This window comes from Ranitomeya imitator, chromosome 1 (assembly GCF_032444005.1).
Source record: "Ranitomeya imitator isolate aRanImi1 chromosome 1, aRanImi1.pri, whole genome shotgun sequence".
In the NCBI taxonomy this organism is placed as follows: Eukaryota; Metazoa; Chordata; class Amphibia; order Anura; family Dendrobatidae; genus Ranitomeya; species Ranitomeya imitator.
This window is the reverse complement of record NC_091282.1, coordinates 494,823,034-494,850,324: the sequence shown is the minus strand read 5'-3', so window position 1 is coordinate 494,850,324 and position 27,291 is coordinate 494,823,034. Positions and strand designations below refer to the sequence as shown.

Below are 27,291 nucleotides of genomic sequence, written 5' to 3'. Positions count from 1 at the left end.
GCAGGTGTAATGGGAATCTGCAATATGTATCACTCCTTCTTATTAGATGTTCAATCTGCTCCACCAATACATCAAAGTTCTCCGCTTTCATCCGCACATAGCTGAAAAACTTCTCTGGGTCTCCTCGTAGCTCCATGTATAAAGTAGAAACGTCTCCCCGCGTCATTCTCTGTGCCGTGATGGGGTGGATCCACAAACGGAGTCGGCGCAGACGCATGATGCGCTGTCGCTCTCGCTCCTTCTCAAGAACAATTGTTTTCAATCGATTCGCCTCCACGATGAAATCCATGTTGTTCTGCAGAATCTTTGCAATAATGCCGTCCATCTTGCTCTGTATCTTGCTCCTCTCCAATCTGTCACTGATGGGCTGTAGGAACACTGTATATATAGTTTTCAGCGGGCCAATCACATTTTTAGCCTGTTAGGGGGCATTTTTGAAAACCGGACGAAACGGATGACAACCGGATGGGACAGATCGGCTGAAAAACGTATCCGTCCCATTCAATTTCAACAAAATTAGCCGGATCCGACGCTGCGGTGCGACACCGGAACCGGCATGCGGCGAAAAACCTGATGTGTGAAAATAGCCTTAGGTAAAAGTATACAGTCCCTTTTCCTTCTGTAATATGTTGCAAATTTGATTGTAGCATAGGCTGTACTAGGTTTGCTAGGTGAAAACCTTCAAAATGTCAATGCTTCATTTATATAGTTTAACATCATTAAAGGGTTTGGATGACCCCAGCTTAATCATTTGAAGACCCCCAATTAAAATAAAAACAATACCATCTGCAGAGATGCATTTGCAGCAATGTCGGTGCCACTGTTCCCGGAGAGTGACTTGATGTGTTTTGTCATGTCCTGACATGTAGTCAGTCATTGGCTGCAGCACGTCAGTATTCCATCAGGGTGAACATTCACTCTGATAAAATAGTAAAAGCTGCAGCTGACAAACTTATCCAGAAAACTAGCCTAAATAGCAGCTGAGTTCTGTTTGAGTTCGTACCTAGTATAGATTTAACCCCTTCCCGACCTTTGACGCATACGCTGCGTCATGAAAGTCGGTGCCATTCCGACCCATGACGCAGCATATGCGTCATGGAAAGATCGCGTCCCTGCAGATCGGGTGAAAGGGTTAACTCCCATTTCACCCGATCTGCAGGGACAGGGGGAGTGGTAGTTTAGCCCAGGGGGGGTGGCTTCACCCCCTCGTGGCTACGATCGCTCTGATTGGCTGTTGAAAGTGAAACTGCCAATCAGAGCGATTTGTAATATTTCACCTAAAAAAATGGTGAAATATTACAATCCAGCCATGGCCGATGCTGCAATATCATCGGCCATGGCTGGACACACTAATGTGCACCCACCCCACTCCTCCGATCGCCCCCCCAGCCCCCCGATCTGTGGTCTGCTCCCCTCGGTCCTGTGCTCCGCTCCCCCGTCCTCCTGCCCGCTCCCCCCGTGCTCCAATCACACCCCCCGTGCTCCAATCAAACCCCCCCGCACTCCGATCCCCCCCCCCGCACAGCGATCCCCCCCCGCACAGCGATTCCCCCCCGTGCTCCGATCCACCCGCCCGCACAGCGATCCCCCACTCCGTGCTCCAATCCACCCCCCGTGTTCCGATCCACCCCCCCGTGCTCCGACGCCCCCCCGTGCCCTGATCTCCCCCCCCTTATACTTACCTGGCCTCCCGGGGACCGTCCGTCTTCTTTCCTGGGCGCCGCCATCTTCCAAAATGGCGGGCGCATGTGCAGTGCGCCCGCCGAATCTGCCGGCCGGCAGATTCGTTCCAGAGTGAATTTTGATCACTGAGATAGGTTATATCTCAGTGATCAAAATAAAAAAAATAGTAAATGACCCCCCCCTTGTCACCCCCATAGGTAGGGACAATAAAAAAAATAAAAAAAATTTTTTTCCACTAAGGTTGGGGTAAGAACTAGGGTTAGGGTTAGGGTTAGGGGTAGGGTTAGGGGTAGGGTTAGGGTTAGGGGTAGGGTTAGGGGTAGGGTTAGGGTTAGGGGTAGGGTTAGGGTTAGGGTGAGGGTTTCGGTATGTGCACACGTATTCTGGTCCTCTGCGGATTTTTCCGCTGCGGATTTGATAAATCCGCAGTGCTAAACCGCTGCGGATTTATGGCGGATTTACCATGTTTTTTCTGCGCATTTCAATGCGGTTTTACAACAGCGATTTTCTATTTGAGCAGTTGTAAAACCGCTGCGAAATCCGCAGAAAGAAGTGACATGCTGCGGAATGTAAACCGCTGCGTTTCCGTGCAGTTTTTCTGCAGCATGTGTACAGCGATTTTTGTTTTCCATAAGTTTGCATTGAACTGTAAACTCATGGGAAACTGCTGCGGATCCGCAGCGTTTTCCGCAGCGTGTGCACATACCTTTAGAATTAGGCTATGTGCACACGGTGCGGATTGGCCGCTGCGGATCCGCAGCAGAGTTCCATCAGGTTTACAGTACCATGTAAACATATGGAAAGCCAAATCCGCTGTGCCCATGGTGCGGAAAATACCACGCGGGAACGCTGCGTTGTATTTTCCGCAGCATGTCAATTCTTTGTGCGGATTCCGCAGCGTTTTACACCTGTTCCTCAATAGGAATCCACAGGTGAAATCCGGACAAAAAAACACTGGAAATCCGCGGTAAATCCACAGGTAAAACGCAGTGCCTTTTACCCGCGGATTTTTCAAAAATGGTGCTGAAAAATCTCATACGAATCCGCAACGTTGGCACATAGCCTTAGGGCTAGGGTTGGGTTGGAATTAGGGTTGTGGTTAGGGTTAGGGGTGTGTTGGGGTTACGGGTGTGTTGGGGTTAGGGTTGTGATTAGGGTTACGGCTACAGTTGGGATAAGGGTTAGGGGTGTGTTGGAGTTAGAATTGAGGGGTTTCCACTGTTTAGGCACATCAGGGGGTCTCCAAACGCAACATGGCGCCACCATTGATTCCAGCCAATCTTGTATTCAAAAAGTCAAATGGTGCTCCCTCACTTCCGAGCCCCGACGTGCACCCAAACAGTGGTTTACCCCCACATATGGGGTACCAGCATACTCAGGACAAACTGCGCAACAATTACTGGGGTCCAATTTCTCCTGTTACCCTTGTGAAAATAAAGAAATGCTTGCTAAAACATCATTTTTGAGGAAAGAAAAATTATTTTTTTATTTTCACGGCTCTGCGTTGTAAACGTCTGTGAAGCACTTGGGGGTTCAAAGTGCTCACCACATATCTAGATAAGTTCCTTGGGGGGTCTAGTTTCTAAAATGGGGTCACTTGTGGGGGGTTTCTACTGTTTAGGCACACCAGGGGCTCTGCAAACGCAATGTGACGCCCGCAGACCATTCCATCAAAGTCTGCATTTCAAAAGTCACTACTTCCCTTCTGAGCCCCGACGTGTGCCCAAACAGTGGTTTACCCCCACACATGGGGTATCAGCGTACTCAGGAGAAACTGGACAACAACTTTTGGGGTCCAATTTCTCCTGTAACCCTTGGGAAAATAAAAAATTCTGGGCTAAATAATTATTTTTGAGGAAAGAAAACGTATTTATTATTTTCACGGCTCTGCATTATAAACTTCTATGAAGCACTTGGGGGTTCAAAGTGCTCACCACACATCTAGATAAGTTCCTTTCGGGGTCTAGTTTCCAAAATGGGGTCACTTGTGGGGGGTTTCTACTGTTTAGGCACATCAGGGGCTCTGCAAATGCAACGTGACGCCCGCAGAGCATTCCATCAAAGTCTGCATTTCAAAACGTCACTACTTCACTTCCGAGCCCCGGCATGTGCCCAAACAATGGTTTACCCCCACATATGGGGTATCAGCGTACTCAGGAGAAACTGGACAACAACTTTTGGGGTCAAATTTCTCCTGTTACATTTTGTAAAATAAAAAATTGCAGGCTAAAAGATCATTTTTGAGAAAATAATTTTTTTCTTTTATTTTCATGGCTCTGCGTTATAAACTTCTGTGAAGCACTTGGGGGTTCAAAGTCCTCACCACACATCTAGATTAGTTCCTTTGGGGGTCTAGTTTCCAAAATGGGGTCATTTCTGGGGGATCTCCAATGTTTAGGCACACAGGGGCTCTCCAAACGTGACATGGTGTCCGCTAATGATTGGAGCTAATTTTCCATTTAAAAAGCCAAATGGCGTGCCATCCCTTCCAAGCCCTGCCGTGCGCCCAAACAGTGGTTTACCCCCACATATGGGGTATCAGCGTACTCAGGACAAACTGGACAACAATATTTGGGGTCCAATTTCTCCTATTATCCTTGGCAAAATAGGAAATTCCAGGCTAAAAAATCATTTTTGAGGAAAGAAAAATTATTTTTTATTTTCATGGCTCTGCGTTATAAACTTCTGTGAAGCACCTGGGGGTTTAAAGTGCTCAATATGCATCTAGATAAGTTCCTTGGGGGGTCTAGTTTCCAAAATGGGGTCACTTGTTGGGGAGCTCCAATGCATAGGCACACAGGGGCTCTCCAAATGCGACATGGTGTCCGCAAACAATTGGAGCTAATTTTCCATTCAAAAAGTCAAATGGCGCGCCTTCCCTTCCGAGCCCTGCCGTGTGCCCAAACAGTGGTTTACCCCCACATATGAGGTATCGGCGTACTCGGGAGAAATTGCCCAACAAATTTTATGATCCATTGTATCCTACTGCCCATGTGAAAATGAAAAAATTGAGGCGAAAAGAATTTTTTTGTGAAAAAAAAGTACTTTTTCATTTTTACAGATCAATTTGTGAAGCACCTGAGGGTTTAAAGTGCTCACTAGGCATCTAAATAAGTTCCTTGGGGGGTCTAGTTTCCAAAATGGGGTCACTTGTGGGGGATCGCCAATGTTTAGGCACACAGGAGCTCTCCAAACGCGACATGGTGTCCGCTAACGATGGAAATAATTTTTCATTCAAAAAGTCAAATGGCGCTCCTTCCCTTCCGAGCCTTACCATGTGCCCAAACAGTGGTTTACCCCCACATATGAGGTATCGGCGTACTCAGGAGAAATTGCCCAACACATTTTAGGATCCATTTTATCCTGTTGCCCATGTGAAAGAGGCTAAAAGAATTTTTTTGTGAAAAAAAAGTACTTTTTCATTTTTACGGATCAATTTGTGAAGCACCTGGGGGTTCAAAGTGCTCACTATGCATCTAGATAAGTTCCTTGGGGCGTCTAGTTTCCAAAATGGGGTCACTTGTGGGGGAGCTCCAATTTTTAGGCACACGGGGGCTCTCCAAACGTGACATGGTGTCCGCTAAAGAGTGGAGCCAATTTTTCATTCAAAAAGTCAAATGGCGCTCCTTCCCTTCCAAGCCCTGCCGTGCGCCCAAACAGTGGTTTACCCCCACATATGAGGTATCAGCGTACTCAGGACAAATTGGACAACAACTTTCGTGGTTCAGTTTCTCCTCTTACCATTGGGAAAATAAAAAAATTGTTGCTAAAAGATAATTTTTGTGACTAAAAAGTTAAATGTTCATTTTTTCCTTCCATGTTGCTTCTGCTGCTGTGAAGCACCTGAAGGGTTAATAAACTTCTTGAATGTGGTTTTGAGTACCTTGAGGGGTGCAGTTTTTAGAATGGTGTCACTTTTGGGTATTTTCAGCCATATAGACCCCTCAAACTGACTTCAAATGTGAGGTGGTCCCTAAAAAAAATGGTTTTGTAAATTTCGTTGTAAAAATGACAATTCGCTGGTCAAATTTTAACCCTTATAACTTCCTAACAAAAAAAAATTTTGTTTCCAAAATTGTGCTGATGTAAAGTAAACATGTGGGAAATGTTATTTATTAACTATTTTGTGTCACATATCTCTCTGGTTTAACAGAATAAAAATTCAAAATGTGAAAATTGCGAAATTTTCAAAATTTTCGCCAAATTTCCATTTTTATCACAAATAAACGCAGAATTTATTGACCTAAATTTACCACTAACATGAAGCCCAATATGTCACGAAAAAAGAATCTCAGAACCGCTAGGATCCGTTGAAGCGTTCCTGAGTTATTACCTCATAAATGGACACTGGTCAGAATTGCAAAAAACGGCAAGGTCTTTAAGGTCAAAATAGGCTGGGTCATGAAGGGGTTAATTTTCTGGCCCGTGGGTAGCCCAAGGACGTGCCAGATTTCCTTAGAGGCGTATTCCAGGTGGCCACAAGTTGTAGACCAGTACTGTAAAGCATTATCCTCACAGTGATACTGACCTCTAATGACTTGATGATGCTAAATATTGAGCTTCCATAGGTAGTGACAGCAACTTGGTGCTTACAATGTGTTGCGTCTACTATCGTATGTCTCTGTGTCCTATGTGTGCGTCACCTCCTGTATACAGAAATACATGTCTGCATGTCAGACATTGCTACTAGGGTTGAGCGACCTTGACTTTTTTAGGGTCGAGCCGGGTTTTGCGAAACCCGACTATCTCAAAAGTCGAGTCGAGTGAAATCGTCCGATTATGGCGAAAAGTCGAGGATCGACCGAAACACGAAACCCAATGCAAAGTCAATGGGAATTTTTTCTATCTCTCTCTCTCTCTCTCTCTCTCTCTCTCTCTCTCTCCGTCCCTGAACTGAAAAGCTGGTGTTACACAGTGCAAATCGCTACAGCGCACAAGCGACAACATGACTATAGGCGTCCACGCCCCTAAGACCTGTCATCACTCTGCCCACGCTCCTTCATTGGCTGAAAAAAATGGCGCCGAGCGCGTCATACAAAACGCGACTTTGGCGCGAAAGTCGCGTACCGCATGCCCGACCCCACACAGGGATCGGGTCGGGTTTCATGAAACCCGACTTTGCCAAAAGTCGGCGACTTTTGAAAATGAACGATCCGTTTCGCTCAACCCTAATTGCTACATTGGGCCTTACATGACAATAATGCAGTGCATGCTTTCTGTACATGAGGATACTTGGAGTTCCTGCTACATACCATAGGTAAAACTAGTATGTCTCTTTTACTTATACAGGCATTGGGTCGGTTTACTTTCATGCAACCCTTAGTTTCCTGGGACAGATGCTTGATGAGTTGGCTATCCTCTGGGTACTTATGTCTGCATTAGCAATGTGGTTTCCTAAAAGACACCTTCCAAGAGTTTTCCGTCATGACAGGTAACTAACAACATAGATAACAGAATTTGTATATTTACCTTCAATCTCCTATAGAGAGCGTTTGCATGTACAGATAACAGTTAACTTTGCTATCCGCCATACTTGCACACCAATTCTAAAATGCTTAATTGGAAGTATTTCCTAATATACAGTATTATGCCACCATATAGAGGTAATGTGCCTCTCTATAAACCCAATATAGTAGGAATTTTTCACTTTGTGTTTCCATACATTACTAACTTTTCCCTTATGTGACTCCTAAACAGTAATAACGTCCCCTTATGTAGCCACAATAAGGTAATAATGTCCCCCAGCGTGGCCTATGTATAGTAATGTCCTTGAATTCTGGCCTGCGTTTACTAATAATGTCCATCGAATTCTGGTCCCCATATTGTAATATTGTCCTACAATTCTCGGTCCATGTAGTAATAATGTCTTCATTCTGGCTCCAATCAATTCATAATGTCCTACTATTCTGGTTCCTATAAGATAATAATATTCTCATATTCTGGCCCCATAAGATAATATTCTCCTCAATTCTCACTTCATAAGATAATAATGTCCACCAAGTTTGGCCTCATCAGATAACTATTGGCACCAGGAACAGTTTATTGTCAGGAGTTCAGGATGTCACACCTCCACCGATCATATATTCATGAATAGTGTTGAGCGATACCTTCCGATATCGGAAAGTATCGGTATCGGTTTGGATCGGCCGATATTCAAAAAATATCGGATATCGCCGATACCGATACCCGATCCCAATGCAAGTCAATGGGACCAAAATATCGGAATTAAAATAAACCCTTTCTTTCCTTGTAGGTTCATTCTACATGAAGGAAAACAACTAAGAATAATGCCGGATGTATTTGGGGAGGTGGCGGAGACATTAAAGTCATAGAGGTTTATCCCAATCAAATAGAATAGCATGTTTTTTGTTTTTTTTTAAGACGTTCGGAGTGACAAAGATATTGACTATGTAAATTTTTTTTTTATTTTGTCAGATATTGATGTTTCACTATTCCACGCCCTTCCCCTTCTTTTTTTTCTTTTTTTTTTTCTTTTCCCACACTTTCATCTTCATCATCATCAGCATCTTTGACATCAACTTCTTCACCTTATTCATCTTCTTCTTCATCTTCTACCTATTTTTTTTTTTTAATTACATTCTTCATATTCATTTTATTCAACTATTATTATTCTTCTTATTCTACATATTCTTTTTATTCCACTGTTATTATTCTTCCTATTCTACTTCTTCATCATATTCTCATTTGTGACAGGCATTCCCGTAGTTGTTATCTATAAAAGTTTGAAGATTACACCTTCCGTTCTGCCAGTCACAAAAGTTACATTTGTCCGCGTTCAGTTTGGCCTGCAGCATCAGGCTTTATCCAGGGGCACCACGAGGAGGAACGGACTCACCCCCATACACTGCTTAGTCTTCTTCTGCATATAATTTAGATAATATCTTTTGCTCTGATATTAAGTCTTATGCTTAATGTTCTTCTGCTCTTTGTTCTGCAGCCTCTTGTTCTTCTGCTTCTCGGTCTTCCATGTTGTCGTCTCCAGGGTCGTCGACTCCAGTGTCGTCATCTCCGCCGTCGTCGTCGTCGTCATCGGGGTGGTCTTCCGTGTCGTCGTCATCGTGGTGGTCTTCCGGGTCGTCGACGTTAGGGTCTTCAACTTGGAAATGTAGCAGAAGGTACAAGAAGGCTGAGAAAATGCCAAGAACCAGCTGATGGAACTGGAACTCGGATGGCTACCCGAAGGTTCAAGAGCCTATGGAACTACCGAGGACCAGCTGACGTTACTGGAACCCGGTTACTAAGCAGGAGGTACCCGTGCTAAAAAGCACTACCAAGGACCGCCTGACGTTGACGGAACTCGGATACCCAGAAGGAGGCACCTAAGCCAAAGGCTCTGCCCGGAACCAGCTGACGTTACTGGAACCAGGATGGGGAGCAGAAGGTACAAGAGCAAAAGACACTGCCGAGAACCAGCTGACGGTACTGGAACCCGGATGGGTAGCCGAAGGTCCAAGAGCCAATGGAACTACCGAGGACCAGCTGACGTTACTGGAACCCGGTTACTAAGCAGGAGGTACCCGTGCCTGAAAGCACTACCAAGGACCACCTGACGTTGGTGGAACTTGGATACCCAGAAGGAGGCACCTAAGCCAAAGGCTCTGCCCGGAACCAGCTGACGGTACTGGAACCAGGATGGGGAGCAGAAGGTACAAGAGCAAAAGACACTGCCGAGAACCAGCTGACGGTGCTGGAACCAGGTGGTGGACCCGAAGGCCCACAGGAGAGGAGAGAACAGCTAGGCCGCGAGGCAGCCGCAGTTACCGAACCCCAACAGTCCTACAGGGGGAGCTGGGCCTACTGGCACTACAGAACCAGCCTTGACTACCAGTTCACGCAGCCCACATAGGAAGCTCCTAAACTGGAGGCACCCTGGAGTTGGCTAACCCGACCGCACCACGACGAGGCAAGCATAGGTGTCTCAGTGAGCTTGACACAACCCGGAAACAGCTGACGGTGCTGAAACCAGGCTTGGCACGAGGGAGTACCTGTGACAAAAACACTGCCGAGAACCAGCTGGCGGTGCTGGAACCCGGATGCGTTGCCCCAGTGTGCAAGAGCCAATGGCACGACCGAGGACCAGCTGACGGTGCTGGAACCCGGTTACTAAGCTGTAGGTGCCCGCGCTTAAAAGCACTACCAAGGACCGCCTGGCGTTGGCGGAACTCGGATACCCAGGAGGAGGCACCTAAGCCAAAGGCTCGGCCCGGAACCAGCTGACGGTGCTGGAACCAGGTGGTGGACCCCAAGGCCCACAGGAGAGGAGAGAACAGCTAGGCCGCGAGGCAGCCGCAGTTACCGAACCCCAACAGTCCTACAGGGGGAGCTGGGCCTACTGGCACTACAGAACCAGCCTTGACTACCAGTTCACGCAGCCCACATAGGAAGCTCCTAAACTGGAGGCACCCTGGAGTTGGCTAACCCGACCGCACCACGACGAGGCAAGCATAGGTGTCTCAGTGAGCTTGACACAACCCGGAAACAGCTGACGGTGCTGAAACCAGGCTTGGCACGAGGGAGTACCTGTGACAAAAACACTGCCGAGAACCAGCTGGCGGTGCTGGAACCCGGATGCGTTGCCCCAGTGTGCAAGAGCCAATGGCACGACCGAGGACCAGCTGACGGTGCTGGAACCCGGTTACTAAGCTGTAGGTGCCCGCGCTTAAAAGCACTACCAAGGACCGCCTGGCGTTGGCGGAACTCGGATACCCAGGAGGAGGCACCTAAGCCAAAGGCTCGGCCCGGAACCAGCTGACGGTGCTGGAACCAGGTGGTGGACCCGAAGGTCCACAGGAGAGGAGAGAACAGCTAGGCCGCGAGGCAGCCGCAGTTACCGAACCCCAACAGTCCTACAGGGGGAGCTGGGCCTACTGGCACTACAGAACCAGCCTTGACTACCAGTTCACGCAGCCCACATAGGAAGCTCCTAAACTGGAGGCACCCTGGAGTTGGCTAACCCGACCGCACCACGACGAGGCAAGCATAGGTGTCTCAGTGAGCTTGACACAACCCGGAAACAGCTGACGGTGCTGAAACCAGGCTTGGCACGAGGGAGTACCTGTGACAAAAACACTGCCGAGAACCAGCTGGCGGTGCTGGAACCCGGATGCGTTGCCCCAGTGTGCAAGAGCCAATGGCACGACCGAGGACCAGCTGACGGTGCTGGAACCCGGTTACTAAGCTGTAGGTGCCCGCGCTTAAAAGCACTACCAAGGACCGCCTGGCGTTGGCGGAACTCGGATACCCAGGAGGAGGCACCTAAGCCAAAGGCTCGGCCCGGAACCAGCTGACGGTGCTGGAACCAGGTGGTGGACCCCAAGGCCCACAGGAGAGGAGAGAACAGCTAGGCCGCGAGGCAGCCGCAGTTACCGAACCCCAACAGTCCTACAGGGGGAGCTGGGCCTACTGGCACTACAGAACCAGCCTTGACTACCAGTTCACGCAGCCCACATAGGAAGCTCCTAAACTGGAGGCACCCTGGAGTTGGCTAACCCGACCGCACCACGACGAGGCAAGCATAGGTGTCTCAGTGAGCTTGACACAACCCGGAAACAGCTGACGGTGCTGAAACCAGGCTTGGCACGAGGGAGTACCTGTGACAAAAACACTGCCGAGAACCAGCTGGCGGTGCTGGAACCCGGATGCGTTGCCCCAGTGTGCAAGAGCCAATGGCACGACCGAGGACCAGCTGACGGTGCTGGAACCCGGTTACTAAGCTGTAGGTGCCCGCGCTTAAAAGCACTACCAAGGACCGCCTGGCGTTGGCGGAACTCGGATACCCAGGAGGAGGCACCTAAGCCAAAGGCTCGGCCCGGAACCAGCTGACGGTGCTGGAACCAGGTGGTGGACCCCAAGGCCCACAGGAGAGGAGAGAACAGCTAGGCCGCGAGGCAGCCGCAGTTACCGAACCCCAACAGTCCTACAGGGGGAGCTGGGCCTACTGGCACTACAGAACCAGCCTTGACTACCAGTTCACGCAGCCCACATAGGAAGCTCCTAAACTGGAGGCACCCTGGAGTTGGCTAACCCGACCGCACCACGACGAGGCAAGCATAGGTGTCTCAGTGAGCTTGACACAACCCGGAAACAGCTGACGGTGCTGAAACCAGGCTTGGCACGAGGGAGTACCTGTGACAAAAACACTGCCGAGAACCAGCTGGCGGTGCTGGAACCCGGATGCGTTGCCCCAGTGTGCAAGAGCCAATGGCACGACCGAGGACCAGCTGACGGTGCTGGAACCCGGTTACTAAGCTGTAGGTGCCCGCGCTTAAAAGCACTACCAAGGACCGCCTGGCGTTGGCGGAACTCGGATACCCAGGAGGAGGCACCTAAGCCAAAGGCTCGGCCCGGAACCAGCTGACGGTGCTGGAACCAGGTGGTGGACCCCAAGGCCCACAGGAGAGGAGAGAACAGCTAGGCCGCGAGGCAGCCGCAGTTACCGAACCCCAACAGTCCTACAGGGGGAGCTGGGCCTACTGGCACTACAGAACCAGCCTTGACTACCAGTTCACGCAGCCCACATAGGAAGCTCCTAAACTGGAGGCACCCTGGAGTTGGCTAACCCGACCGCACCACGACGAGGCAAGCATAGGTGTCTCAGTGAGCTTGACACAACCCGGAAACAGCTGACGGTGCTGAAACCAGGCTTGGCACGAGGGAGTACCTGTGACAAAAACACTGCCGAGAACCAGCTGGCGGTGCTGGAACCCGGATGCGTTGCCCCAGTGTGCAAGAGCCAATGGCACGACCGAGGACCAGCTGACGGTGCTGGAACCCGGTTACTAAGCTGTAGGTGCCCGCGCTTAAAAGCACTACCAAGGACCGCCTGGCGTTGGCGGAACTCGGATACCCAGGAGGAGGCACCTAAGCCAAAGGCTCGGCCCGGAACCAGCTGACGGTGCTGGAACCAGGTGGTGGACCCCAAGGCCCACAGGAGAGGAGAGAACAGCTAGGCCGCGAGGCAGCCGCAGTTACCGAACCCCAACAGTCCTACAGGGGGAGCTGGGCCTACTGGCACTACAGAACCAGCCTTGACTACCAGTTCACGCAGCCCACATAGGAAGCTCCTAAACTGGAGGCACCCTGGAGTTGGCTAACCCGACCGCACCACGACGAGGCAAGCATAGGTGTCTCAGTGAGCTTGACACAACCCGGAAACAGCTGACGGTGCTGAAACCAGGCTTGGCACGAGGGAGTACCTGTGACAAAAACACTGCCGAGAACCAGCTGGCGGTGCTGGAACCCGGATGCGTTGCCCCAGTGTGCAAGAGCCAATGGCACGACCGAGGACCAGCTGACGGTGCTGGAACCCGGTTACTAAGCTGTAGGTGCCCGCGCTTAAAAGCACTACCAAGGACCGCCTGGCGTTGGCGGAACTCGGATACCCAGGAGGAGGCACCTAAGCCAAAGGCTCGGCCCGGAACCAGCTGACGGTGCTGGAACCAGGTGGTGGACCCCAAGGCCCACAGGAGAGGAGAGAACAGCTAGGCCGCGAGGCAGCCGCAGTTACCGAACCCCAACAGTCCTACAGGGGGAGCTGGGCCTACTGGCACTACAGAACCAGCCTTGACTACCAGTTCACGCAGCCCACATAGGAAGCTCCTAAACTGGAGGCACCCTGGAGTTGGCTAACCCGACCGCACCACGACGAGGCAAGCATAGGTGTCTCAGTGAGCTTGACACAACCCGGAAACAGCTGACGGTGCTGAAACCAGGCTTGGCACGAGGGAGTACCTGTGACAAAAACACTGCCGAGAACCAGCTGGCGGTGCTGGAACCCGGATGCGTTGCCCCAGTGTGCAAGAGCCAATGGCACGACCGAGGACCAGCTGACGGTGCTGGAACCCGGTTACTAAGCTGTAGGTGCCCGCGCTTAAAAGCACTACCAAGGACCGCCTGGCGTTGGCGGAACTCGGATACCCAGGAGGAGGCACCTAAGCCAAAGGCTCGGCCCGGAACCAGCTGACGGTGCTGGAACCAGGTGGTGGACCCCAAGGCCCACAGGAGAGGAGAGAACAGCTAGGCCGCGAGGCAGCCGCAGTTACCGAACCCCAACAGTCCTACAGGGGGAGCTGGGCCTACTGGCACTACAGAACCAGCCTTGACTACCAGTTCACGCAGCCCACATAGGAAGCTCCTAAACTGGAGGCACCCTGGAGTTGGCTAACCCGACCGCACCACGACGAGGCAAGCATAGGTGTCTCAGTGAGCTTGACACAACCCGGAAACAGCTGACGGTGCTGAAACCAGGCTTGGCACGAGGGAGTACCTGTGACAAAAACACTGCCGAGAACCAGCTGGCGGTGCTGGAACCCGGATGCGTTGCCCCAGTGTGCAAGAGCCAATGGCACGACCGAGGACCAGCTGACGGTGCTGGAACCCGGTTACTAAGCTGTAGGTGCCCGCGCTTAAAAGCACTACCAAGGACCGCCTGGCGTTGGCGGAACTCGGATACCCAGGAGGAGGCACCTAAGCCAAAGGCTCGGCCCGGAACCAGCTGACGGTGCTGGAACCAGGTGGTGGACCCCAAGGCCCACAGGAGAGGAGAGAACAGCTAGGCCGCGAGGCAGCCGCAGTTACCGAACCCCAACAGTCCTACAGGGGGAGCTGGGCCTACTGGCACTACAGAACCAGCCTTGACTACCAGTTCACGCAGCCCACATAGGAAGCTCCTAAACTGGAGGCACCCTGGAGTTGGCTAACCCGACCGCACCACGACGAGGCAAGCATAGGTGTCTCAGTGAGCTTGACACAACCCGGAAACAGCTGACGGTGCTGAAACCAGGCTTGGCACGAGGGAGTACCTGTGACAAAAACACTGCCGAGAACCAGCTGGCGGTGCTGGAACCCGGATGCGTTGCCCCAGTGTGCAAGAGCCAATGGCACGACCGAGGACCAGCTGACGGTGCTGGAACCCGGTTACTAAGCTGTAGGTGCCCGCGCTTAAAAGCACTACCAAGGACCGCCTGGCGTTGGCGGAACTCGGATACCCAGGAGGAGGCACCTAAGCCAAAGGCTCGGCCCGGAACCAGCTGACGGTGCTGGAACCAGGTGGTGGACCCCAAGGCCCACAGGAGAGGAGAGAACAGCTAGGCCGCGAGGCAGCCGCAGTTACCGAACCCCAACAGTCCTACAGGGGGAGCTGGGCCTACTGGCACTACAGAACCAGCCTTGACTACCAGTTCACGCAGCCCACATAGGAAGCTCCTAAACTGGAGGCACCCTGGAGTTGGCTAACTCGACCGCACCACGACGGGGCAAGCATAGGCGTCTCAGTGAAGTTGACACAACCCGGAAACAGCTGACGGTGCTGAAACCAGGCTTGGCACGAGGGAGTACCTGTGACAAGAACACTGCCGAGAACCAGCTGGCGGTGCTGGAACCCGGATGCGTTGCCTTGCCTATTAAAGATTGTCTTCCTAGAGCCCCAACTAGCGGTGTTGGAGCAAAGGGTAAGCAGGGGGAGATGAGTGTAGGCCGAAGCCTGCACTGGAGGCAGCTTTGTGTCTGCGTTGCGTTTGCAGGACACTTTGCCGGCTACACACTGGGGGAACAGCTGGCGTTGCTGAACCCCACTAACACATTGGCTGGTGTTTTTCTCTGTGCAGCTAGCATTTCCGGGCAAAAACTAGCGGTGTTTGAGCCCAGGGTCAGCAGGAGGAGGAGGAGAGGAGCAAAGTGTAGGCCGAAGCCTGCACTGGTGGCAGCTTTTGGTCGGTTGTGCCAGCGTGGCTTGTGCTGGACACGATGCCGGCTACACAGCGGGGGAACAGCTGGCGGTGCTGAACCCCACTAACACATTGGCTGGTGTTTTTCTCTGTGCAGCTAGCATTTCCGGGCAAAAACTAGCGGTGTTTGAGCCCAGGGTCAGCAGGAGGAGGAGGAGAGGAGCAAAGTGTAGGCCGAAGCCTGCACTGGTGGCAGCTTTTGGTCGGTTGTGCCAGCGTGGCTTGTGCTGGACACGATGCCGGCTACACAGCGGGGGAACAGCTGGCGTTGCTGAACCCCACTAACACATTGGCTGGTGTTTTTCTCTGTGCAGCTAGCATTTCCGGGCAAAAACTAGCGTTGTTACAGCCCAGGGTCAGCAGGAGGAGGAGAGGAGCAGAGTGTAGGCCGAAGCCTAGTTGCACCAATTTCAAAGGTTACCTTTAACCCCCCCTCAGGTGTTACAAAGAACAAGAGCCACTCCTTCTGCAGCATTAATGCTGCACAAGTAAAAGGTTGCTCTATTAATTTGTCTACTTGCACAAGCTGAATGCAACACGTAGACTATTTAGCCCATTATACTGTTTAACAGTAGTGGAGGCGTGACTTGTCTTTTTAAAGAAAAGCAGCACAGGTGTCGAAAACACCTTTTTGCATGGGCGCAGCTTCCTGAGCGTTGTTAGTTGCTGTACAGGAGTCTGCGCTCTTGTGATCCTTTGGCCATGCGCTGTGAGCGCTTCCTGTCTTATGACCTCATTTCATGTTGGCCGTTGCGGTTAGCGATGGACATGAATCCCAGACCCACAGTGTGTTTTTAAAAAATCACACTGCGGTGCTGGGATTCGTGCCCTGGTGCAGTAAATATGTTTGCCGCTCACACATGTCCTTACACCTGCTTCAGACTGGACGGCCTCATCTGATCCCTTATCGCATGCCGCGGCCATGAGGCCGCACAGTCAGAAGAAGGCGGAAGGAGGGGAGTGAAAACAGGGGAACATATGCACTGCTCGTGCCCATCAATCACACCCTCGCAGTCAAAATATATGAGACAACGGGGGGCGTTGTGTCGGGCAGGGGGGACGCACAGGCACAGCCAGCCAACCAATGATGTCAGGAGACGGGCAGCGCTAACAATGGGGGTGCTGCGTGTCATTAAAAAGGAAAGTCACACCTCAGGGACATTGTAATGGTCTGTAATGAGACACATTTTGTACTTGTTGAGTTCCACGTGTGCAAGGAGAAAAAGTCAGCCACCTTGTACAAATGCAGCAGTACTGCTGTACAAGGTGGCTGTTATACATAGAAACACCTGGGGGGGTGGGGGGCAGGCTCCCTTCAATTTCAGTTCATGTGCCTGCGTGGCGTTTGCAGGTCACGTTGCAAGCTACACAGCAGGGGAACAGCTGGCGTTGCTGAACCCCACTGACACATTGACTGGTGTTTTTCTCTGTGCAGATTGCATGTCCGGGCAAAAACTAGCGGTGTTAGAGCCCAGGGTCAGCAGGAGGAGGAGGAGAGGAGCAAAGTGTAGGCCGAAGCCTGCACTGGTGGCAGCTTTTGTTCTGTTGTGCCAGCGTGGCTTGTGCTGGACACGTTGCCGACTACACAGCAGGGGAACAGCTGGCGGTGCTGAACCCCACTAACACATTGGCTGGTGTTTTTCTCTGTGCAGCTAGCATTTCCGGGCAAAAACTAGCGGTGTTTGAGCCCAGGGTCAGCAGGAGGAGTAGAGGAGCAGAGTGTAGGCCGAAGCCTAGTTGAACCAATTTCAAAGGTTACCTTTAACCCCCCCCTCAGGTGTTGCAAGGTACAAGAGCCACACCTTGAACAGCATTAATGATGCACAAGTCAAAGGTTGCTCTATTTAATTTTGCTCCTTGCACACGCTGAATTAAACACGTACACTATTTAGCCCATTATACTGTCAAACAGTTGTGGAGGCGTGACTTGTCTTTTTAACGAGACGCAGCACAGGTGTCAAAATTTGCACCTAGGTACTGGGCGCAGATTCCTGAGCGTTGTTATTTGCTGTACAGGAGTCTGCGCTCTTGTGTTATCCCTTGGCAATACCCTGTTAGTGCAGGCCGTCTCATGACCTCATTTCATGTTGGCCGGTGCGGTTAACGATGGCCATAAATCCCAGACCCACAGTGGCTTTTCCTAAAGTCACACTGCGGTGCTGGGATTCGTGGCCTTGTGCAGTAAATATGTTCGCCGCTCACACATGTCCTTACACCTGCTTCAGACTGGGCGGCCTCAGCTGATCCCTTATCGCATGCCGCGGCCATGAGGCCGCACAGTCAGAAGAAGGCGGAAGGAGGGGAGTGAAAACAGGGGAACATATGCACTGCTCGTGCCCATCAATCACACCCTCGCAGTCAAAATATATGAGACAACGGGGGGCGTTGTGTCGGGCAGGGGGGACGCACAGGCACAGCCAGCCAACCAATGATGTCAGGAGACGGGCAGCGCTAACAATGGGGGTGCTGCGTGTCATTAAAAAGGAAAGTCACACCTCAGGGACATTGTAATGGTCTGTAATGAGACACATTTTGTACTTGTTGAGTTCCACGTGTGCAAGGAGAAAAAGTCAGCCACCTTGTACAAATGCAGCAGTACTGCTGTACAAGGTGGCTGTTATACATAGAAACACCTGGGGGGGTGGGGGGCAGGCTCCCTTCAATTTCAGTTCATGTGCCTGCGTGGCGTTTGCAGGTCACGTTGCAAGCTACACAGCAGGGGAACAGCTGGCGTTGCTGAACCCCACTGACACATTGACTGGTGTTTTTCTCTGTGCAGATTGCATGTCCGGGCAAAAACTAGCGGTGTTAGAGCCCAGGGTCAGCAGGAGGAGGAGGAGAGGAGCAAAGTGTAGGCCGAAGCCTGCACTGGTGGCAGCTTTTGTTCTGTTGTGCCAGCGTGGCTTGTGCTGGACACGTTGCCGACTACACAGCAGGGGAACAGCTGGCGGTGCTGAACCCCACTAACACATTGGCTGGTGTTTTTCTCTGTGCAGCTAGCATTTCCGGGCAAAAACTAGCGGTGTTTGAGCCCAGGGTCAGCAGGAGGAGTAGAGGAGCAGAGTGTAGGCCGAAGCCTAGTTGAACCAATTTCAAAGGTTACCTTAAACCCCCCCCTCAGGTGTTGCAAGGTACAAGAGCCACACCTTGAACAGCATTAATGATGCACAAGTCAAAGGTTGCTCTATTTAATTTTGCTCCTTGCACACGCTGAATTAAACACGTACACTATTTAGCCCATTATACTGTCAAACAGTTGTGGAGGCGTGACTTGTCTTTTTAACGAGACGCAGCACAGGTGTCAAAATTTGCACCTAGGTACTGGGCGCAGATTCCTGAGCGTTGTTATTTGCTGTACAGGAGTCTGCGCTATTGTGATCCCTTGGCCATGCGCTGTGAGCGCTTCCTGTCTTCTGACCTCATTTCATGTCGGCCGTTGCGGTTAGCGATGGACATGAATCCCAGACCCACAGTGTGTTTTTAAAAAATCACACTGCGGTGCTGGGATTCGTGCCCTGGTGCACTAAATATGTTTGCCGCTCACACATGTCCTTACACCTGCTTCAGACTGGGCGGCCTCATCTGATCCCTTATCGCCTGCCGCGGCCATGAGGACACCCAGTCTGAAGAAGGCGGAAGGAGATGAGTGAACACAGGCAAACATATGCACTGCACATGCCCATCAATCACACCCTCGCTGTCCAAAAAAATAAGACACCGAGGGCCGTTGTTTCGAGCAGGGGAGATGCACAGGCGCAGCCAGCTAACCAATGATGTCAAAAGACGGGCAGCGCTAACAAGGGTGGTGCTGCGTGTCATTACAAAGGAAAGTCACACCTCAGGGACATTGTAATGGTCTCTAATGAGACACATTTTGTACGTGTTGAGTTCCACGTGGGCAAGGAGAAAAAGTCAGCCACCTCGTACAAATGCAGCAGTACTGCTGTACAAGGTGGCTGATATACATAGAAACACCTGTGGGTGGGGGGCAGGCTCCCTTCAATTTCAGTTCATGTGCCTGCGTGGCGTTTGCAGGTCACGTTGCAAGCTACACAGCAGGGGAACAGCTGGCGTTGCTGAACCCCACTGACACATTGACTGGTGTTTTTCTCTGTGCAGATTGCATGTCCGGGCAAAAACTAGCGGTGTTAGAGCCCAGGGTCAGCAGGAGGAGGAGGAGAGGAGCAAAGTGTAGGCCGAAGCCTGCACTGGTGGCAGCTTTTGGTCGGTTGTGCCAGCGTGGCTTGTGCTGGACACGATGCCGGCTACACAGCGGGGGAACAGCAGGCGGTGCTGAACCCCACTAACACATTGGCTGGTGTTTTTCTCTGTGCAGCTAGCATGTCCGGGCAGAAACTGGCGTTGTTTGAGCCCAGGGTCAGCAGGAGGAGGAGAGGAGCAGAGTGTAGGCCGAAGCCTAGTTGAACCAATTTCAAAGGTTACCTTTAACCCCCCCCTCAGGTGTTGCAAGGTACAAGAGCCACACCTTGTGCAGCATTAATGCTGCACAAGTAAAAGGTTGCTCTATTTGTTTTGCTCCTTGCACACGCTGACTAAAACACGTACACTATTTAGCCCATTATACTGTCAAACAGTTGTGGAGGCGTGACTTGTCTTTTTAACGAGACGCAGCACAGGTGTCAAAATTTGCACCTAGGTACTGGGCGCAGATTCCTGAGCGTTGTTATTTGCTGTACAGGAGTCTGCGCTATTGTGATCCCTTGGCCATGCGCTGTGAGCGCTTCCTGTCTTCTGACCTCATTTCATGTCGGCCGTTGCGGTTAGCGATGGACATGAATCCCAGACCCACAGTGTGTTTTCAAACAATCACACTACGTGGCTGGGATTCGTGGCCTTGTGCAGTAAATAGGTTTGCCGCTTACACATGTCCTTACACCGGCTCCAGACTGGGCGGCCTCAGCTGATCCCTTATCGCCTACCACGGCCAGGAGGCCGCACAGTCTGAAGAAGGCGGAAGGAGATGAGTTAAGACAGGCGAACATATGCACTGCTCGTGCCCATAAACCACACCCTCGCTGACAAAATAAATATGACAACGAGGGGCGTTGTTTCTAGCAGGGCGGATGCACAGGCGCAGCCAGCTAACCATGATGACAAAAGACGGGAAACGCTACCAAGGGGGGTGCTGCGTATCATTACAAAGGAAAGTCACACCTCAGGGACAGTGGAATGGTCTCAATGAGACACATTTTGTACGTGTTGAGTTCCACGTGGGCAAGGAGAAAAAGTCAGCCACCTTGTACAAATGCAGCAGTACTGCTGTACTAGGTGGCTGTTATACATAGAAACACCTGGGGGGGTGGGGCCAGGTTCCCTTTTAATTTCAGTTCCTGTGCCTGCATGGCGTTTGCAGGTCACGTTGCCGGCTACACAGCAGGGGAACAGCTGGCGTTGCTGAACCCCACTAACACATTGGCTGGTGTTTTTCTCTGTGCAGCTAGCACTTCCGGGCAAAAACTAGCGGTGTTTGAGCCCAGGGTCAGCAGGAGGAGGAGAGGAGCAGAGTGTAGGCCGAAGCCTGCACTGGTGGCAGCTTTTGTTCTGTTGTGCCAGCGTGGCTTGTGCTGGACACGTTGCCGACTACACAGCAGGGGAACAGCTGGCGGTGCTGAACCCCACTGACACATCACCTAGTGTTTTTTTCTGTGTAGACAACACTTCCAGGTGGCAACTGACAGTGTTGAAACCCAGGGAATCAAAGAGGAGCAGAGTGTAGGCCGAAGCCTGCAGTGGAGCAAGTTGAAAGGGAACCTTTAACCCCCCCCCCCAGGCATTTGTTGCTGAAAGAGCCATCTTGTACAGCAGTAATACTGCACATGGAAAATGGTGGCTCCGAAAATTATGCTCCTTGCAAACGCTGAAGTACACACTCATATAATGTGTCCCCTCACACCGTCAAACCATCCCGGAAGTGGGACTTTCCTTTGTAATGTGACACAGCACAGCCGTCATTCCAACCCCCTTGGTGCCGGGCACCACCTCCTCAACGTTGTTTGGTTCTGTCACGGAGCCCGCACTGTAATGTTATCCCTTGGCCATGCACAGTTAGCGGTGCCCGTCTTCTGACATCATGTAGGTGTCAGGCTGGCAGTGCCTGTGCGTCCAAGCTGCCCGAGATCCAACCTTGCAGTGTCATCTAATGTAGTCCCACTGCGGGCCAGGGATCCATGGGCATGCGCAGTGCATATCATCGCCTCTCACTCACCTCCTTCCTGCTTCTTCAGACTGTGCGGCGTCACGGCCGTGGCATGCTATTAGGGATCAGCTGACGCCGCCTAGTCTGAAGAAGCGTGAAGAAGGGGAGTGAGAGGCTAGTATATGCACTGCGCATGGCCATGGATACCAGGCCCACTGTGGGATCACATTAGACGACACTGCGAGGTGTGATTTCGGGCAGCGTGGACGCACAGGCGCAGCCAGGACGACAACAAATGATGTCAGAGGACGGGCAGCGCAAACTGTGCATGGCCAAGGGATAACATAACAGCGCAGGGTCCATGACGGAATCAAACAACGCTAAGGAGGCAGCGCACGGTGCCAAGGGGGTAGCAATGACGGCTGTGCTGTGTCACATTACAAAGGAAAGTCCCACCTCCGGGACGGTTGGACGGTGTGAGGGGACACATTACATGAGTGTGTAGTTCAGCGTTTGCAAGGAGCATAATTTCAAGAGCGACCTTTCCCTTGTGCAGTATTAGTGCTGCACATGGTGGCTCTTTCAGTAACAAACGCCTAGGGGGGGGGGGGGACAGGTCCCCTTACATTTTAGTTGTGCCAGCGTGGCGGTCGCATGACACGTTGCCGGATACACAGCTGGGGATCAGCTGACGTTACTGAACCCCAATAACAGAGGAGCGACTGTTGACTGTGCACACAGCACTTCCAGGCACCAACTGGCGGTGTTAGAGCCCAGGGACAGCAGGAGGAGCAGATTGGAGGTATTGCCGCACACACAGCTGGGGATCAGCTGACGTTACTGAACCCCAATAACAGAGGAGCGACTGTTGACTGTGCACACAGCACTTCCAGGCACCAACTGGCGGTGTTAGAGCCCAGGGACAGCAGGAGGAGCAGAGGAACAGAGTGTAGGCCGAAGCCTGATTGGAGCAAGTTGAAAGGAAACCTTTAACCCCCCCCCCCCAAGACGTTTGTAGCTGAAAGAGCCATGTTGTGCAGCACTAAGGATGCAAAAGGAAAAGGTTGCTCTTTTAATTATGCTCCTTGCAAACACCGAAGTAAACACTAAAAATGTGTCCCTTTATACCGTTAAACCGTTCCGGAGGTGCGAATTTCCTTCGTAATGGGACACAGCACAGCTGTCATTCCTATCCCCTTGATGCCGTGCGCTGCCTCCTCAGCGTTGTTTTAAGCTGCCACGGAGCCTGCGCTGTTCTGTTAGCCCTTGGCCATGCCCAATTAGCGCTGCCTGTCTTCTGACATAATTTGGTGTCAGGCTGTCAGTGCCTGTGCGTCCACGCTGCTCCAGATCCCACCTCGCAGTCTCATCTAACGTAATCCCACTGCGGGCCTTGGAACCATGGGCATGCACAGTGCATAACCTCGACTCTCACTCCCCTCCTTCCCTCTTCTTCAGACTGTGCGGTGTCACGGCCGTGGCATGCTAGGGATCAGCTGACGGCGCACAGTCTAAAGAAGGCGGAGGGAAATGAGCGAGAGCCCGAGGGGAAGATATGCACTGCGCATGCCCATGGATCCCAGGCCCGCAGTGTGACTCAATCAGAAGACACTGCGAGGCGGGATCTCGGGCACCGCGGCCGCACAGGCGCAGCCAGCCTGACACCAAATTATGTCAGAAGACAGGCAGCGCAAATAGGGCATGCCCAAGGGATAACAGAACAGCGCAGGCTCCGTGACAGCTTAAAACAACGCTGAGGAGGCAGCGCATGGCACCAAGGGGGTAGGAATGACGGCTGTGCTGCGTCACATTACGAAGGAAAGTCCCAGCTCCGGGACGGTATAACGGTATCAGTGAACACATTTTATAAGTGTTAAGTTCTGCGTGTGCAAAGAGCTAAAAAAAAAGAGCTACCTTTTCCTTGTGCAGCATTACTGCTGCACAAGATGGCTCTTTCAGTAACAAACGACGGGGGGGGGGGGGGGGGACAGGTTCCCTTACATTTAGGTTGTTGTGCCAGCGTGGCGGTCGCAGGACACATTGCCGGCTACACAGCTGGGGATCAGCTGACGTTACTGAAACCCAATAACACTGGGTCGTATGTTTTTACTGTGCAGCCTGCACTTCTGAGCCGCAACTGGCGGTGTTGGAGCCCAGGAATAGCAGTTCAGGTGGTAGAAAGATGAACACAGCAGGAGACCTGGATGACACCCAATTACTTAATCAGGCAGAGGAGTGGCAAATTCCTGCGAGATCCAGGCCTGGTTCATTTTCCGGAAAGTAAGCCGGTCAACGTTATCGGAGGATAGTCGCATGCGACGGTCTGTTAGTACACCACCTGCGGCACTAAAGACACGTTCCGATAAGACACTAGCCGCAGGGCAAGCCAGCACCTCCAATGCATACTGGCTTAGCTCTGGCCATGTATCCAGCTTAGAGACCCAAAACTTGAACGGGGAAGAGCCGTCTGGGAGTACAGTAAGAGGGCAAGCCATGTAGTCTGTCACCATCTGACGGAACCGTTGCCTCCTGCTGACTGGAGCCGCCGGTGATGGTGTAGACATTTGGGGCGGGCACACAAAAGTGTGCCAGAGTTGTGCCATACTGGGCTTGCCTTGGGCAGAGGCACTGCTTCTGCTCCCTCTTTGGGCAGAGCCTCCCCCACTGCCTCGACGCACTGAGCTGCTTTGTAAAGCACTAGCAGCACTCCTCTCAGTTGGACAGGAGAAGATGATGGAATTCACCAGTGTGTCGTGGTACTCCCGCAATTTACGCTCCCGGGTCAACGCAGGGATGAGGTTTTGGACGTTGTCCCGTAGCGAGGATCGAGGAGGGTGAACACCCAATAATCAGGCATGTTGAGAATGTGGTCGATGCGGCGGTCGTTTCTCAGGCACTGCAGCATGAAATCCACCATGTGCTGCAGAGTGCCAACCGGCCCAGAAACGCTGTCCCCTGCTTGAGACATGATCTCTGCCCGCTCGTCATCACCCCACCCTCGCTGTACACACTGACCACTGGACAATTGTGTCGCTCCCTCCTCTGGACGGAGCTCTTCCTCCTCCATTGACTCCTCCTCATCCTCCTCACAAATTGGCCCCTGCGTACCCCTTTGTGAGGAACCACGTGGCGCTGACTCTCCAGAAGCTGATGGAAAAGGTGACTCCTCATCCTCCACCTCTTCCACCACATCATCCCTTAACCCTTGCAAAGTTTGCTGAAGCAGGCAGATAAGGGGGACAGTCATGCTGACTAGTGCATCATCTGCACTTGCCATCCGCGTGGAATAATCAAAAGGACGCAAAACCTGGCAGACGTCCTTCATAGTGGCCCACTCTGTGGTTGTGAAGTCTGATCGGCGCTGACTGCGACTTCTTTGCGCCTGATGCAGCTGGTACTCCATAACTGCTTGCTGCTGCTCACACAACCGCTCCAACATATGTAACGTGAATTCCACCGGGTAGGTAGGTCACATATGATGCGGTGTTCCGGAAGGCGGAATCGGCGCTGCAGAGCAGCAATGCGGGATCTGGCCAAGCTGGAACGCCGCAAGTGAGCACACTCTAGGCGGACCTTGTGCAGCAGGGCATCAAGATCCGGATAGTCCCTCAGAAAACTCTGCACAACCAAATTGAGCACATGTGCCAGACATGGGATGTGAGTGAGGTTGCCAAGGGCCAAAGCTGCCACCAGATTTCGGCCATTGTCACACACTACCATGCCTGGCTGGAGATTCGCTGGCAGTAACCACACATCGCTCTCCTGCTTTATGGCATTCCAGAGCTCCTGCGCTGTGTGGCTTCGATGCCCCAATGAAACTAGTTTCAAGACGGCCTGCTGACGTTTGGCCACGGCTGTGCTCATGTCGGTCATAGGTAAACGTTCACGGGTCCATGTGGGGGTGGACTGTGACGGATCCTGCAGAGAGGAATCAGAGGAACTGGTGTAAGAGGAGGAGTCGATGCGTACAGACTGGATTCCTGCAATCCTTGGAGTGGGCAGGACACGTCCTGCGCCACTCGCACGATCTGTACCTGGCTCAACAACATTAACCCAATGGGCAGTGAGGGAAACATATCGCCCCTGTCCATGCTGACTGGTCCACGCATCGGTGGTGAGGTGGACCTTGCTACTGACGGCGTTCAGTAGCGCATGTTTTATGTTTGCCTCAACATGCCTGTGCAGGGCAGGGACAGCCTGCCTGCTGAAGTAAAAGCGGCTGGGCACCTTGTACTGTGGGACTGCCAATGCCATCAAGTCACGGAGCTGTCAGTCTCCACCAGCCTGAACGAGAGCATTTTCCAGGGACAACAGTTTGGCAATGCCTGCATTCAGAGCCTGTGCTCGGGGGTGGTTGGCCGAGAATGCCCGCCTTTTCTCCCATGCCTGTACTACCGATGGCTGTAGAGTAGACTGGGAGTGTGAGGATGACTGGGAAGGTGGTGCTGTGGGTGGAATTACACAAGGTCTCTGGGAGGAAGCCAAACCAGCTGTGCGTGAGCTGGAGGAAGAGGCAACACGAGCTGAAGAGGTGGTAGCTGCCGCTGTTGGTTGGCCTACATCTTCAGTGTGTTTCTGTAACTCCACCGCGTGCCTGGTCCGCACATGTTTCCACATATTTGTGGTATTGAGGTTGCTGACATTTTTCCCTCTTTTTACTTTATGATGACACAGCTTGCATTTGACAAAACAAATGTCATCTGCAACTGTGTCAAAAAGGACCAGGCACTGCAAGTCTTGGGAGCGCCCTTTTTGGCTTTGGAAAGAGACAGGCTCCTAACGGGTGCCAAAGTGGAGGCTACAGGCTCCGCAGTCTTCCCCCTCCCTCTCCCTCTTTGGCCCGTAAGAGGAAGCTCTTCCTCTGAGCTGCTCCCACCACCTTCCTGTTCCTCACGCCACGATGGGTCAAGGACCTCATCATCTCCACTACCCTCTGCCACCAACTGCTCCTCCTGGGTAGTCTCAGCAGCACAGTACGCACGAGAAAGCGGCACCTGAGTTTCATCATCAGATGCGTACTGCGCTGTGGTCACCGGAGGCACTGGCCCACCTGCCTCTTCAGAGTCAGAGAGAAAAAGGTGTTGGGCATCACTGCACACTGCCTCTTCTTCCATTTCTCCAATGCTGCTTGGCTGGCCCCCTGTTTCCAAGCCAAGAGATTCAGAGAACAGAAGTAGAGACGGCTCCTGTCCTGGGCTCTCTGACTGCCTGGCCAATTTGGCAGGTGGTGAAGAGACAGATGGCTGCTCTCCAGTGCTCTGTGCCTGAGAGGATGTGGCACTAACTGAAGTCGATGCCGAGGCGTTAGCTGCCATCCACCCGACAACGGCTTCAATTTGGTCTTCACGCAGCAGCGGTGCACGGCGCTCTCCGACAAAGCTGCGCATGAAGGACTGTTCCCTGCTGAAACTGAGTGACGACGAGTCACCGGCGCCCGCAGCAGGCACAGAATCACCACGTCCTCTCCCTGCTCCTCTCCCTGCTCCGCGCCCACGCCCACGTGCCTTACTCCTGCCCTCTTCATCTTGGTTGACAGATAAAGATAAGCAGAAAAGTACTAAGGCCTTAGTGTGCTTATTCCTGTAATGCTCCTCCTAACAGGTGTAAGAAACACTAATGTTGTAAATTGTGGACTAAACTTTATTATTTTTCAAATGTGGCCTACACAAGTGTAAGTTGTGTTTGGTGAACTTAACCTTTTTTTTG

The 27,291-nt window shown here is 52.1% G+C and overlaps 1 protein-coding gene across 1 annotated transcript in view; it reads left to right on the top strand.

Annotated features, from left to right (window-relative positions):
• Positions 1–27,291, top strand: part of ACER2 (alkaline ceramidase 2) — a 109,737-nt gene that overhangs the window by 39,431 nt on the left and 43,015 nt on the right. The window contains exon 3 of the mRNA XM_069766106.1: positions 6,973–7,114. Coding sequence (XP_069622207.1) covers positions 6,973–7,114 — 142 coding nt within the window. The remainder of the gene's footprint in view (positions 1–6,972; positions 7,115–27,291) is intronic.